Raw genomic sequence first — 15,114 nt, 5'->3', positions numbered from 1 at the left:
AGAGAGAGAGAGAGAGACAGAGATCCATGATTTTAGAAAAGGTTGTAGCACAGCAGTTTTGCTCACATCTACTTAGGAATAACATTTTTGAAATGTATCAGTCAGGCTTAAGGCCTCATCATAGCACAGAGACGGCGGTAGTTAAGGTGGTAAATGATTTTTCTGCTTTTCTCTTTATATATATGCTGCCTCTGGGTGAAATTATACATAAACATGGTATTCACTTCCATTGCTATGCTGATGATACACAGCTGTATATTTCAGCAAAGCCAGATCAGAGAGATCAGTTTAAAAATGTTGAGCGTGTAAAGGACATTAGACAGTGGATGCTTGATAACTTACTTCTGCTCAACTCAGATTAGATGGAAGTACTTTTACTAGGACCACATGCAGCTAGAATTAAACTTTCCGATTACGATTTACTATTAGCATCTCTGTAGTGTTTTTCTGTCTCAGTGTGTACGGCTGTCAAAAACCTTGGTGTGATTATTGACTCGAGTCTTTCCTTTGAGGCTCACGTGAATATTACTACCAGGATCGCTCTCTTTCACCTTAGAAATATTGCTAAAATTAGAAATATGATGTTACAGGATGCAGAAAAACTAGTTTAAAAACTAGCTTTTGTTACATCTAGATTAGACTACTGTAACGCTTTACTGTCTGGGTGTGCGAATAAGTGCATAAATAAGCTTCAGTTAGTTCAGAATGCAGCAGCAAGAGTCCTCACTAGATCTAGGAAATATGACCACATCAGCCCTGTTTTAATCAGTCTACACTGGCTTCCAATTAAATCTCGCATTGATTATAAAATACTACTACTGACGTATAAAGCACTTAACGGTCTCGCACCACAGTATCTGAGTGAACTTCTGTACCAGTATGATCCTCCACACCTACTTAGATCAAAAGGTGCAGGCTATTTGTTGGTACAGCATATAATGAAGACTACAGCAGGGGGCAGATCTTTTTCTTATAAAGCCCCACAGTTATGGAACAGCCTTCCAACCAGTGTTCCGGACTTAGACACAGTCTCAGTGTTCAAGTCGAGGTTGAAAACGTATTTATTTAGTCAAGTCTTTTATCAGTAGATTTTTCTTAGATAAAGGAGCAGATCTGGAGGGAACATGGATATAAAGTGTTCGGTGAAAGGAAATATTTGTATGCTGTCGTCCCCTCACTCTCACACGTTCACTCAGGTTTGTTGACGGTGGTGTGGTGGGTCGTCTCTTATCCCAGAGATCCCTCATGTTTACATTTACATTTACATTTGTGGCATTTAGCAGGCGTCCTCATCCAGAGCCCTTATCCAGAACGATGTACAAAAGTCCTTTGAGTCTCTAGCTCATGTCTGTGTTACCTTCTGGTTCCCCCTTTTAGTTATGCTGCCATAACGAGTTTTGCAGAAGTCCCAACTGCGTAGTGACCTTAACTTTCATACAACAATGAGGGCACATAATAATCCATATCCCTCTCTTCTCTCTCTCGGTCGAGTTAAACATGCTCCTGATCCAGGATCCAGTGACCACTGTTCCTGCCCCTTTTCTCGCCACAGATCTCCTCACTTCGTCCAGGCACACTTCGTATATCTGCAATAAATGGACATTCGGTGCAACCCAGATGAGGATGGGTTCCCTCTTGAGTCTCAAGGTTTCTTCCTTATGTCATCTCGGGGAGTTTTTCCTTGCCACAGTCGCCAACGGCTCGCTCATCAGGGACAAACTTACACTTATAAAGAATCTGTGTAAAGCTGCTTTGAGACAATGTTCATTGTTAAAAGCGCTATACAAATAAAACATTAATTGAATTGAATATAATATAGTTCAATTTAAAGAACTATTTCTCACACACAGCTGCTGAATGCGTCTCACTGCTCAGCCTGGCGGGAACTATTAATATCTTTGTGCGTGAAAATAGCCAGTAGTGTCAGGGGACAGAAAACATTGCAACACCCTCTGAGCCTGTCCCAGATAGAGTCAGAAAATTCCCTAATCTGCACTAACTGTCACTGCACAGAGGAGAACAGCCAGAAGGCTGCAGTTCATAAAAGGCGTAAGAAACAGAGAGAAGAGAGACAGCGAAATTAAGTAAGAGCATAAGAGAAATAAGAAAGGAACTAATTAAATGCACTGAAAAGAGATAGGACGAGGACGCCTCGACCACCAAGTCGAGCCCTTCTTGTTGCTAATCCATAGTTCAGAAATACCCTTAAAATATAGTTCAAACTTGAAGAAAGCTTTAAAAGGAACTATTGCAGACATTGATACTCATAAAACTATTTCTATTTTCTAATCAGTTGATCTGTTAATTACAGTGATAATTCCATCCCTCTACCAGTTGGACAAATGGACAACCCAGAAAGGTAATGCCTCCCTACATACTGCAACCATTAAAAAGGATAAGAGAACATGGCATGATGGTGAATCAACAGGCACATGGGGGCATTAGGGTCATCCTTAGTTTATGTCAAAAATCTGGCATCACAGTACACCTGCTTTGATATTGAACACCTGCTTTGATATTGAACAGAAGGTGTGTGTTGGAACAGCTGTGGCAGAGAAGAAGTGTCAGTTAACATTAGCTTATTAAATTTTAATGGGCACAGCAGCATAGCTGTTATATTAAGACCAGCATTTCTCTCTATAGATCAGCGCTGTCAACCAATTCAAATATTTAATCATGATTAATCGCAAGATAGTCATGTTAACTCATCATAAATCGCTTAAGTGCACATTTTGATCTGTTCTAAATGTACCTTAAATAAATTTTTTTCTAATTTTTACTTGAATCAACTGAAATCATACTGCAATCCAACCTAAGTGTGGACTAATAATGATGCTTAATGCAAATGTATGTTTATTATTAGTGAAAACAAACATGTAGCATGAAGACAAAATACCCTTGTAAGCGTCTTAAAGTAATTATGGTGTTTTAAATAATGCAAATCATCAGGATACCAAACTTTTGCTCTGTGTATACAAATATATCCAGTGGTTCCCCCAGAACTCGTGGGTGTTATGTTCTAAGACGATGTTTGACTCAACAATCATGGTGTCCTCCTCGTTCATCCTTCATACAAACATAACGCAGAGACAATTAGGGGAGCACACCGACGAGAATATATATATATATATATATATATAAAAATAAATGGGCTCTAGGGTTTTGCCTCATCATAACTTTGACAGTGGGTGTAGGCACTTTAAAGTGGAACATCATCCTTGTAGGCAAACACATACAGCATCAGCCCCACCTTTTACTGAGGTGTTCCATTTGGTTGCAAGTAGCTTTCATGCTGCAGACTCAGGAGTAAACTAAGGGGCAGGGTGTTTGAAAGTCACAGCACCCGTACTGAGAGGAGGACCTAATTTGGGGAAGTGGGGAGAAAATCATAGTGGCAGCTTTGGACAGGGAGCACAGTCTCAGTGATCGGAAATCATAAATAAAAAAATAAAAAAAGCATAAAAAGGCGAATATTTAACGTTTTTAAAGTGACATAAAGGTCTGTTTGACCTCAGTGTGAGACTTCTGTTCAATGATACCAAAATAAAATAAAATAAAATGTCATTAAATTAAATAAAAATGGCCAGTAGGTGTACGATGCTGTTCCTGATACACATATGGTGCACATGCTGCTATAGCATCAGTAAAAAGGGACCACCGTTACTAGCGCTAACGGATAAGAGTGTTACTGAGAATTTGTGCATAACAACATCATGGTCACACACTCAATAATTTTATACACACCAAATAACTTTGGCTAATAAAATGACAATGTACACTGAAAAAAATACAAAGATTTTATATACACACAGTGCAGACAGAAGGCACCACTGGACTAGAACCATGCACAGTCAAGTAAAATAATAAAAAATGTATACTATATATAAGATATGTACAGGCTACAGCATCACCCCCTTACAGGCTGTGACACAGTGATCAGTCTCCCATGTCTACAAGTATGCAAGTTATATTCTGTCAGGCATCTTAGCAAATTTTTCCTCACAACCTTTTTTTAACACATTAAACAGGATTATTCTAGTCCTACTGCAGCACACTCTCCCCTCCCCATTTCTCACTGTATGCGTGCAATATGCTCCAACTGGGATTTAGTGTCACACACCTACGTATCCTCTCTTTGTCATTACGCAGACCTGTCAACATTAACATTCCAGCAGGCAGTGAGAAAAACCAGAGAGAATAAAAACAGAACAGCTTTGACACAAAAGCAGGTTGATTCCGAAAAGCATAAGCGATAAATGCTGTGAAATCTTTTGATTCTCTGTAGATTTTAGCAGCATGGCACAAGTTTTGGCCTCAAAATGGCTTTTAATAAACACTCATACCAACAAATGAAAGCAAGTTCAGGAATTTGTTTGCTCCAATAGAAATACAAAAAACGCTTATAACTGCCTGCTTTTTTACTTTCTACTGTCTCATAAGGCAGTGGCTCATGGATGACGTCACCGTTAAAATTGGAGTGCTGTAAGGTGAGTAACCAGTACCAGATAAGAAAGTATGAAAATACAAAAAGTTTTCAGGTTGCTCCCTTACTGGTGTATCAAGGATCGAAAATGCTGCAGCTAGATGTTAGCAATTGTTTCTCTCAGACTTTTGCTATCCTTTGTGTTTTTTCCCCAGCTCAAAAATCCACTCCCCCTACCCCTTTCTTACCTTGACTCCAGACGAGAGAAAGCTGCCTGAGTGAAGTTTGGGAGCAGGTGAGCGTGCACCGTGTGCAGTGCAACTTTGTTTGGCCGATGGACTTCCTAAAGAAAACCAGAACAAAAAAAACACAGTTCATCACCTTATAATGTACAACAGAGAAACATTTTTAAAGAACTAAAGATTGTGGCCATTCCAGAGCCATTATTTTCTCTAGAGTACACACACTGGCTATTTGAGCATTCCCTTCAGTTGAACACTTGCATATTTCTGAACAAATGAACGGGTCACAGATGGACAGCTGATGCGTATATAAGTGCAATTATACTTGCATGTCACGGGAATATGGCACAGTAAGCAGAAATGAAAAAATGTAAAAAGCCGTTAGAAAATAAATGAAGGGAAAAAAAAAAACAATGCACTACGTTAATAACTAATTACTTCTGGAAAAACTTTCTTTTGAACACCAGTACGCCTAAAAATTCATCAGGTGGCATGAATCCCTGGACCCAACCTGCCTGTCTAGGCAAATGGAAGAGAATATGTTGTTTTGGCAAACTATGAGCGTTTAAATTTCAATCACTGTTTGTATTTAAAGCCTTGTTGCTGACCAAACACACACAAAAACAAAAAAAAAAGAAATCAGGAAAGAACACTTTCACACCACTGTAAGTACAGTTTATTAGAGTGATGTTATATTTACTTTTGTTCTGGTCATCTAAAAAGCACAGATCACCGTGATCCAGGTCCACTTGTATACACCTTTATTCTCTCTCTCTCTCTTTGTAGGCTTTGCCTCTTTTTTATCTTTATTTGATGATTACGGCTCCTCTCTCTAGTCAGTTCTTACTTTTTATTCGTCTCTGATTTCTTTGCACTACACTGAATGCAGTCCCTCATTATAATCCCATAGAGTTTATCTGCATTTCTAAGACCTTAAATAAACATCATTCATGTAAAAGATATGTAAAATTGTCATTAAAACCATCAGTAGAAATGATAGCACTGTAACTAAAGGACAAAGGGAATACCTGCAGTGGGCGTAGTCATGCTGATCACCTGACCTGGCTTGTCAGCGATGAGGTAAGCGTTGTTAACAGATGAGCTGGCCTTTATGTGGACAGGCGTGGAGGTGGGTGTTCTAGACAAGGGTGAGTGACTAGGGGTTGAAATAGGTGAACCTGGAATGTACAAATACATGCATATAAACATATAAAGTGAACACACAAACTGAACAGAGTCACAAACAGCAGAACCTAACCATGTCTACCCAAGAGCTTTGTTTTATTTAAAAAAATAATAAATAAATACTATGTAGATGTAACCTCTCAACTATAAAAAATTAAGAAGCAGCTACATGACTACTAACTGGAAATGTCCCCATGAATCATTATTCAAAAACACCTGAAAAAAGTGTTTTTTCATAAACATGTGAATTTGGCACTACTCAACCTTCAACTATGAACTCTCACCAGATACAATTTTGCAGCTCATGGTGATGGGCTGAAATGATTTTCCAGGTGACTCTGCAGGACTGGGTGCCTGTCCATGGGGCATGATCTTGCAGCTGGCTGTGATTGGCTGAAATGCTGAGCTACTATGAGATCCCTGGGTGATTTTTTCCACACTTTTGGATTGTGACCCAGTACGCAGCTCAGAACATGACAATCTCACCACTTCGCTCTTCACGCCTGGGATACAGGAAATAGAAATTAACTAATGCAGAAATGCAACATTAAAGTTTTCACTGGAAGCCTAGACATCTGACAGTCTCCCTACCTTTCTCTGAGCTAGAGTCAGGAGACAATCGAGAAGGTGACATAGCACGGCAAGAATTCTGGGAATTCTGATTTGCAGCTTTTCCAGCCAACACACCAGAAGCAGCTGAACTTGCCAGATGAGAGGAGGAGGAGGAAGAGGAGGAGGATAATGAGGAGAAGGAAGAAGGGAAAGGGATGAAGTCCTCACCCAGGGAGTTTCTGTGTAACTCAACATCCACCACCTACAGTGAAAAGCAGTAAAACAATCACCATGACTTTGCAGCCAACACATTAGACATATGACTGCAAGAGAGATTAACCCACATGCAATGTTTTATATACATATAAGAGACGCTAACTGAAATGGAGCAAAAAGTCTATTAAACCACACAAACGAGCAGAAAACCATATAAATCTGTAAACTCTTACCAAGTATGCAAATAAGTAGACAATAGAAAATTATACAAACAGTTATGTTAGATCATATCTGGTAGTTAACATTCAATGATTACTTTTTTCATTAGGTCATGTGAAACGATCAAAATGACTGATCCTGACGCACAGCATCAATCCGCCAATGTATTATGCCGTATAAACCCATAAAATAAAATCTTAAGGCGAGTCCATATGCCATAAAACTTTGAAGCTTGATTGTTAAACTGGAGCTGTTATACTGTAGATGTACCCATCAATATCCTTGAAGGCAACTACTACCTATAACTATTCCAGCAGTAGAAATAACAACACAAAACTAACATACACAATTTTGTTAAAATTCCTAATACTAATAATAATAATAATATGATGATGCAGCAGGAAATTAAATCTTTCCTCAAATATTCTGTGACAACTGAAAAAACAAGTTTTCCTCTCACAATTAGATATTTATTTCTTCTTATTATTTATTTATAATAGATTTTTATATATTTATTATATTCTGAAATAGTACTTCTTTCGGCTGCTCCCATTAGGGGTCAACACAGCGAATCATATTTTGAAATAGTACAACTTTCAGTAATAATAATAAAATAAAAATCCAGTATTTTTATTTAAACAGTGGCCCTAAAACACCCTTGTACTGTCAGAACATTGCACATGCTGAGACATGTCAAAAATCTACTAATCATGTCCCATTGTGGATGCATGTTTGCCTGATGAGGCTAGAAAATGAGGTCAGCATTCCACTGACCAGTTAAAACTGCAGGCAACACACCAAGCAAGGTTCAGAAAGTTCCAAAAACAAATTTTGACATAAACTAAACATGATCATTGTGTGATCTCCAGGAGTCATCGTATGGCCTCATACCGTCTCTGCGCCAAGAGTCTGTAGTCCTGTGTATGTCCTGTCCAGCTGTGGTAACACAGAAAAACAAAAAAGGTCAGCAACTAATGGGTAAAACCTACAAAAAAACGTATTATGTATTTAAAACCAAAAGCCAAAGTCGAAATTGAAGACAAAACGTCTGTCTTGCAGGAAAAAAGCCAACAAACTTTTTTTTAATCAGTTATCTGTTCCACCTTCTTAACTTTAAGTTTTCATTTTTGCCAAAGAATGATTACATTTCTAAAACTTTCTCCTCAGCAAATCTAGAGATCACGAGATAAAGAGATCATGAGTCTCAATAACGCAAAGGCATCCTTTACTGGAGAAGATGCTTTTTCTCTCATTGTCAATGTAAGCTATATGCAAAACAGGGCAGATAACATTCCCCAAGTGTGTTGTGCTGCACTGTAACGATGCATGACTATCAGTTTAACTAGGCATAGCTGTCTGTTTTAAATTTTCTCGAACATGGCATGTGTGTGCAAGTCATGCGATTTAGCTATTTAGCTAGTGAGTGCAACAAATAGGAAGACAAAACTAAGACAGTAGGACAGTCAGAGAGAAAGACAGTGTGAGTAAAAGATAGAACATGATTCACAGCTCAGTGCAGCAATCGGGAAAAACTCTGACCTTCAGATTATGGATGATATCAATACGTTTATTCCTCTGGTCTTTAAAGTGGATCTGCACACGCACAGGAAATTCACCCCAGCCCCGCCGTGTCAGGTGAAATGGGGGTTCACTGCATGTTAACACACACACACACACACACACACACACACACACACACACACACACACACACACACACTCTCAGCCAGTAGTCATATTTACACAGGTAATGTTTAATTATGTAACGTACTGCAGTGTTTGGTGTAATTACATTTGTGCACATTAACATATAAATGTCAAACAACACAACTAGTTTACAAGGTGAACGAGGCCAACAAATAACATGCAAAGAAAGGAAGATAGAAAATGATAAATATATAAGTAAATATATATATATATATACGTAATACGTAATACGTAAGTGTTTTTGCTGAGACCCCAATTTTTAGTAACTGGAGTTAAGACCCAATGTTCTAGCATGTTCAAAAGATCCAATTTTTATAAACATACCTGACTTCCACCAGGTCATTGGGTTTATAGCTGGGGTGGAGGAAAAACCAAACCTTCTTTACAAAGTGGTCAATGGTGGGCTCCTTCCGTGAACCTCGGACATACACCATCCACTTATGAGTGGACTGATCATTCTCCTCTCTTTTATCAGGAGCTATGTACCTGAGAGAGACACAGAGAGAGAGATTCTAAAACTGATAATTTCACAAAGACATAATAGACATGATACCATCATTGGTATATGAAATGAGGTTTGTAACAATTCCTACAGATGATAAGTTCTCAAACTTTTGAAAAAAAATGTTAAGCTGCACAGCTCAGTCAAACAGTCATCTAAAATACTTTTGGGTACAATACAGATTTTTTTTAATAATTTTTTTTTATTTTTATTAAGCTGCACAGCTCAGTCAAACAGAGTGTACCAACAACAAGATCACTACCCACAGCAAGATTATGAATCAGTAGATCAAACATTTACACCATCAGGAACACCAAAGACAAGACAAAACATAAGGGTGCTGTACTTTGATACGTTGCCCACAACAATGGTTTTCTTCACATAAAGTCGTGATGCCTCCTCTCCCGTAGTGTGGAATGTGATGTGCTGGTCTACAGATGATGGCACACCAAATGTGTCCTGTACAGACAAGATATTAAGGAAAAAAGAAATTATTCATATCTGCATATATTGTATAATGTTATATTTTTGTGTTTCAGGTAACATTATATCTTTTTAAGTACTTGACAGAAAACTGATGGCATAACATGCAGCGGTGCAGTACGCTGTTCAACATACTGCCCACGGCTTTGTTAACCAGCTCACATTAAAGAAACAAGTGTAGCCAGAAACTCAAATTTGTAACAGACATACTAATGAGACTAGGAAACACAGATCCTATAATCACAATAATAATAATTCATATCATCATAATCTTCATGATGTCTATTTTTTTTGTTTCATCACAAAACACGAATAGGGGGACAGAAACCTATACCGAAAATACTGATCAGTTATTGGTACACACAGGACTTCAGTCGCCTCACCTTGCCCGTATTGCGTCCCGGTCTGCGCTCCGGTTGCTGGAGATCTTCGTCTTTCCAGGCCTGGGTCTCTCTCTCTCCTGGTTCTGTTGGCTGGCTCAGCGACTCTGTCTCCGAGTGGCCTAAAGATTGTGCCTCAGAACCCTGGTTTAAAGGGGATGATGAGCGAGAGGGGGACCCCAGGTAGCGCTTGATAGCTGGATGATTTAAATCACTCACTGAAGACTTTAGGAGAAAAACAATAAACAGTGTTTATATGTTTTGCAAATGTTTTAAATAATCCATAATGGAACTAATTCACAAAGCCTTACTGTAAATTTATACATTTATATAGTAAATCGTTTTCTTTTCCAAAGTGATATCATGCAAAATGAGCTCAGTTTTACCTCAGAAGCTTTGGTCAGCCCAGCACTGGTATAGTAACTGGCTACTATGCAGGCTCTCAGCTTGTCCATCATTCTTCTCGCTTCATTCAGACGCTACAGAGAAGACAACAGTTGATAATATTTTATACTTGGCACATGGCATTTGTTTGAGATTCAGTTTAAATGAGAATGTGGTTAAAGGAGACTGTGGTTGTTGCATTAAAAATCAACTCCTTAACTATAGTACAGTCTTTATTTAATGCGTGAACAAATGCTCATACACACATATTTGTTTTCTGTAAAGCTGCTTTGAGACAATGTCTGTTGTGAAAAGCGCTATACAAATAAACTTGACTTGACTTGACATATACGCCATCTGACTAGGTCTTAGAATTAGGTAAATACAACCTCAGAACAAATACAAATGGCATGTTACAGTGTTATTACATCGTGTTTCAAAATTATTATATAACTAACATTTTTGTAAACATTTATGCACCAGGTTTTCAAAGAAAGCATTTTTATTTCATTTTTTTCTCCCCTTATATATTGTGGTATCAATCTTCGTTAATTAGTTTGCCAGGTGATCTTAGTTAAAGAAGGAAACCTGGTTAAAGACGCTGTTCCACATTATTAAGCAAGTCACAGTTCTCAAAATATCGGGAGGAAGAAAGATCTTTCTGAAGAGGAACAAGCAATTAATGTCTTACAAAAGGCTTAAAAACAACCAATTCATTACAGAAACTGAACAGAGATCATTAAACTATCAAAAGATTTGTGACGGATTCACAACAATTCAATCGGATGAAGGCTTATTAAGCAAGATTTCTGTAAGACAAATTAAGAGTCGTAAAATTGCCGCTGTAAAAAATTAAGAAAAAAAAAAAATAAATCAATGTTGAGCAGCAAACAGATATTTGGAGCTGCTGGTGTCTCTGGAGTTGCAAGAACCTTTTGATGCAGGATCCTTCAGAGGCTGTCAGTTCTGCTTAAAGCTGTATTTTGTTTAACCCTAACCAAAGCTCACAAAGAGAAATGTTTGCAAACTGTTTGTTTTCCACTGACTAATTCCATGTTACACTGGATAGGGTGGATGGATTGAGTTCCACCCCGTTCCAACAAGACTGTGACATCAGCAAGGAGGTGGAAGAGTAATGATTTGGGCAGGAATATTGGGAACTTCGATGGTAGGTCTCTTTAGGACCCCTGAGGTGTCAAAATAACCTTGGAGAGATATGTGGAGTTCCTAACGGGTCATTTTGTGCCATAAAAGAAGAATTGCACCTTCCAAAATAAAAAATTATTTTCATGCAGAAGAACCATCACATTCTGCACAAAAAAACAAAAAAAAACCCACACCATTTACGTTTTGGTGTGGCCATCATTCCCTGAACTCAATCCTACTGAGAACCTGTGAAATATCTTTAAAAGGAAGATCTATGAGGTTGGGTGGCAGCATAGTTCCAGCTCTGGGAGACAATACTGGCACCCAAGTTTTACAAAAGACATGGCAAAGCATTTCACTTGAATCTTTGGAGAAACTAAATGTCTGAATGTGAAGTGTGTGTTAAGCTGTTTTTCGTTCTAAGGAAAGAAGTTCTGTTCATGCTCATCTGTACAGTAATATAATTGATTGTTCAATGCTCATCTTTATACTGTTCAATTATTTAGTTTGTTGCATATAAACAAATGGAGCATGCGAGTGTGTTACCGAACTGTACAGCCTGAACTTAACACACACTCATTACTCATCTCAATCCAGTCCACCATCATTTATTTATTATTATTTATACTCGATATGCTGTGTTTGTTTATATATACTCCCAGTTATAGTTTTTCATAGTTCACTTTGCACAGTAATGTATATTCAGAGTATACAGTAGGTTTACTGTATACAGTTCGTTACACTCTAGATGATGTAGCTCCCCTTAAGACCAAAATGATCAGGGAGAAAAAATTAGCACAGTGGTATAATGATCATACGCACACCTTAAAACAGACCACTCGAAAATTAGAACGTAAATGGCGTCAAACAAAATTAACAGTATTTCAAATAGCATGGAAGGAGAGCCTCTTAAATTATATAAAATCTCTTAGTGCTGCTAGATCAGCATATTTCTCCACCCTCATAGAAAATAACAAGCATAATCCTAGATTTTTATTCAGCACGGTAGCAAAATTAACAGGGAATAAAAGCACTGCACTAACATGCACACCATCAATAGGTAGTAATGATTTCATGAACTTTTTAAATAATAAAATTGTAAACATCAGGCAAGAAATCAAGACAATTAATATAAATCCAAATAATTTTACAAGTAACCCTGTAGACAGCAGCATAATTATAGCAGACAATCAACTACAAAGCTTCACTCCTATTCATGAGAATGACTTAATTTCATTAATCTCCTCATCAAAATCATCAACCTGCATTCTCGATCCCTTGCCTACAAGTTTCTTTAAACAGATAATTCCAGAGGTAATTGAACCTGTTTTAAAAATAATAAACTCTTCCATTAGCACTGGTTATGTACCAAAATCCTTCAAACTGGCAGTTATCCACCCCCTTAATTAAGAAACCTGACCTTGACCCATGTCAGCTGGCCAACTACAGACCAATATCAAATCTCCCCTTTATATCAAAAATTTAAAAAAAAAAAGGTTGTAGTACAGCAGTTATGCTCACACCTAATTATGAATAAAAATTTTTAAATGTATCAGTCAGGATTTCAGCCTCATCATAGACCTGTTATTGTTACAGGGTTTTTTCGCCTGACTTGTTTTGCTCGACCTTAATGCAGCTTTTGACACCATTGATCACACTATACTGCTTGCTAGACTTGAGAATGTTGTTGGAATAAAGGGAACAGCTATTTCTTGGCTCAGGTTTTATTTGACTGATCGCGATCAGTTTGTTGATGTAAATGGTGAGTTCTCCACACTCTATGAGGTAAAGTTTAGTGTTCCTCAAGGATCTGTCTTAGGCCCACTGCTTTTCTCTTTATATATATGCTGCCTCTTGGTGAAATCATTCATAAACATGGTATTCGCTTCCATTGCTGTGCTGATGACACACAGTTGTATATTTCAGCAAAGCCAGATGAGCTAGATCAGCTTAACAATGTTGAGAAGTGTGTAAAGGACATTAGACAGTGGATGCTTAATAACTTTCTTCTGCTCAAAAGATGGAAGTACTTTTACTAGGACCACATGCAGCTAGAAGTAAACTTTCCGATTACGTAGCATCTCTGGATGGTGTTTCTGTTTCAGCGTGTACGGCTGTCAAAGACCTTGGTGTGATTATTGACTCGAGTCTTTCCTTTGAGTCTCACGTGAATCATATTACCAGGATCGCTCTCTTTCAATTAGAAATATGATGTCGTTACAGGATGCAGAAAAACTAGTTCATGCTTTTGTTACATCTAGATTAGACTACTGTAACGCTTTACTGTCTGGGTGTGCGAGTAAGTGCATAAATAAGCTTCAGTTAGTTCAGAATGCAGCAGCAAGAGTCCTCACTAGATCTAGGAAATATGACCACATCAGCCCTGTTTTAATCAGTCTACACTGGCTTCCAATTAAATCTCGCATTGATTATAAAATACTACTACTGACGTATAAAGCACTTAACGGTCTCGCACCGCAGTATCTGAGTGAACTTCTGTACCAGTATGATCCTCCACGCCTACTTAGATCAAAAGGTGCTGGCTATCTGTTGGTTCCTCAAATAATGAAGACTACAGCAGGGGGCAGATCTTTTTCTTATAAAGCCCCACAGTTTAAACAGCCTTCCAACCAGTGTTCGGGACTCCTGCCCCTCTCCCCTCCGTGGAACTTCACACTTCTGTGCAGCTTGGGACGGTCTCTCATCAACACCTTGGGTGGTTCCATGTAATTCCGGAGTAGAACGGGTGCTTTGAGGATGGATTGGACTGTAGTTGGTGTCGGCGGTCTGCTGCACTGACTCGGGAGTGCAGTTTGCTTCTGATCGTCATCACTGTACCCCGCCGCATTGTATATCTGCTTCAAATAGACATTCGGTGCAACCCAGATGAGGATGGGTTCCCTCTTGAGTCTGGTTCCTCTAGACTATGTTTTGAAGACTACGTGCTTCAAAACATTTTAAAAGATGCTCTACTATTATGTGAATATTGTGAATGTTGAGAAAAACAATAAAGTACAATCCGAATCTAGTACCAAGGAGACTTGAACAGATATATGGAACAGCAACATAAATAAAAACCAAACTAAAAATTAAGTACTTGCAGATGCAGCACATGACAGCAATAATCGAATCCAGAAATTTAGTTTTCCACAATGAAAATTATTATTATTTTTTTTAAAAGACCATAAATAAACAAATCCCACTCAGAGTCCCACTGACATTACACAATGGCTGGTCTTACCTGGCTGATGACCTCAATCTCATGTTCTTTGTTCTTCATCTCCAGAGTAAACTGGTCTTTGATGATCACTTCGATCTTCTGTATTGTGGCGTCCCGTGCTTTTAAAAAAAAAAAAAGTGAAAAGAGAGAGAGAGAGAGAGAGAGAGAGAGAGAGAGAGGAAGCTTAAAACTTCATTCAGAGTACACATGGGTTCAGAGTGCACATCACGTAAGGAATAACACAGAACATGGTATGTTGTTAAGCAAATAAATAATCCACTATGGCCTTTTAGAGTTCTGTGTAGTTCTGTGGTCCTTTTGTTCATGCATGTTGTTTGCTGTAGAACGTTGGTCCTGAGGAACCGTTGTTTCATTTCACTGTGTACTGCACTGTAGATTGTTGAAAAGACAATAAAACCTACTTGACTTGACTAATGCAGTCCATTAAGAAGCAGC

The 15,114-nt window shown here is 38.2% G+C and overlaps 1 protein-coding gene across 2 annotated transcripts in view; it reads right to left on the bottom strand.

Moving 5' to 3' along the window:
- The window catches only part of yeats2 (YEATS domain containing 2), a 36,797-nt gene that overhangs the window by 19,826 nt on the left and 1,857 nt on the right, over positions 1-15,114 (bottom strand). For both annotated transcript variants that reach the window (XM_083525495.1, XM_083525496.1), the window contains exons 3-13: positions 14,680-14,777; positions 10,295-10,387; positions 9,912-10,133; positions 9,392-9,504; positions 8,868-9,029; positions 8,377-8,488; positions 7,729-7,773; positions 6,442-6,664; positions 6,135-6,353; positions 5,694-5,843; positions 4,672-4,766 (exon numbers count right to left, since the gene is read on the bottom strand). In XM_083525495.1, coding sequence (XP_083381621.1) covers positions 4,672-4,766; positions 5,694-5,843; positions 6,135-6,353; positions 6,442-6,664; positions 7,729-7,773; positions 8,377-8,488; positions 8,868-9,029; positions 9,392-9,504; positions 9,912-10,133; positions 10,295-10,387; positions 14,680-14,777 — 1,532 coding nt within the window. The remainder of the gene's footprint in view (positions 1-4,671; positions 4,767-5,693; positions 5,844-6,134; positions 6,354-6,441; positions 6,665-7,728; positions 7,774-8,376; positions 8,489-8,867; positions 9,030-9,391; positions 9,505-9,911; positions 10,134-10,294; positions 10,388-14,679; positions 14,778-15,114) is intronic.

This window comes from Silurus aristotelis (genome assembly GCF_946808225.1).
Source record: "Silurus aristotelis genome assembly, chromosome: 22".
In the NCBI taxonomy this organism is placed as follows: domain Eukaryota; kingdom Metazoa; phylum Chordata; class Actinopteri; order Siluriformes; family Siluridae; genus Silurus; species Silurus aristotelis.
The sequence above is the reverse complement of the archived record's forward strand: the minus strand, read 5'-3'. Positions and strand labels throughout refer to the sequence as shown.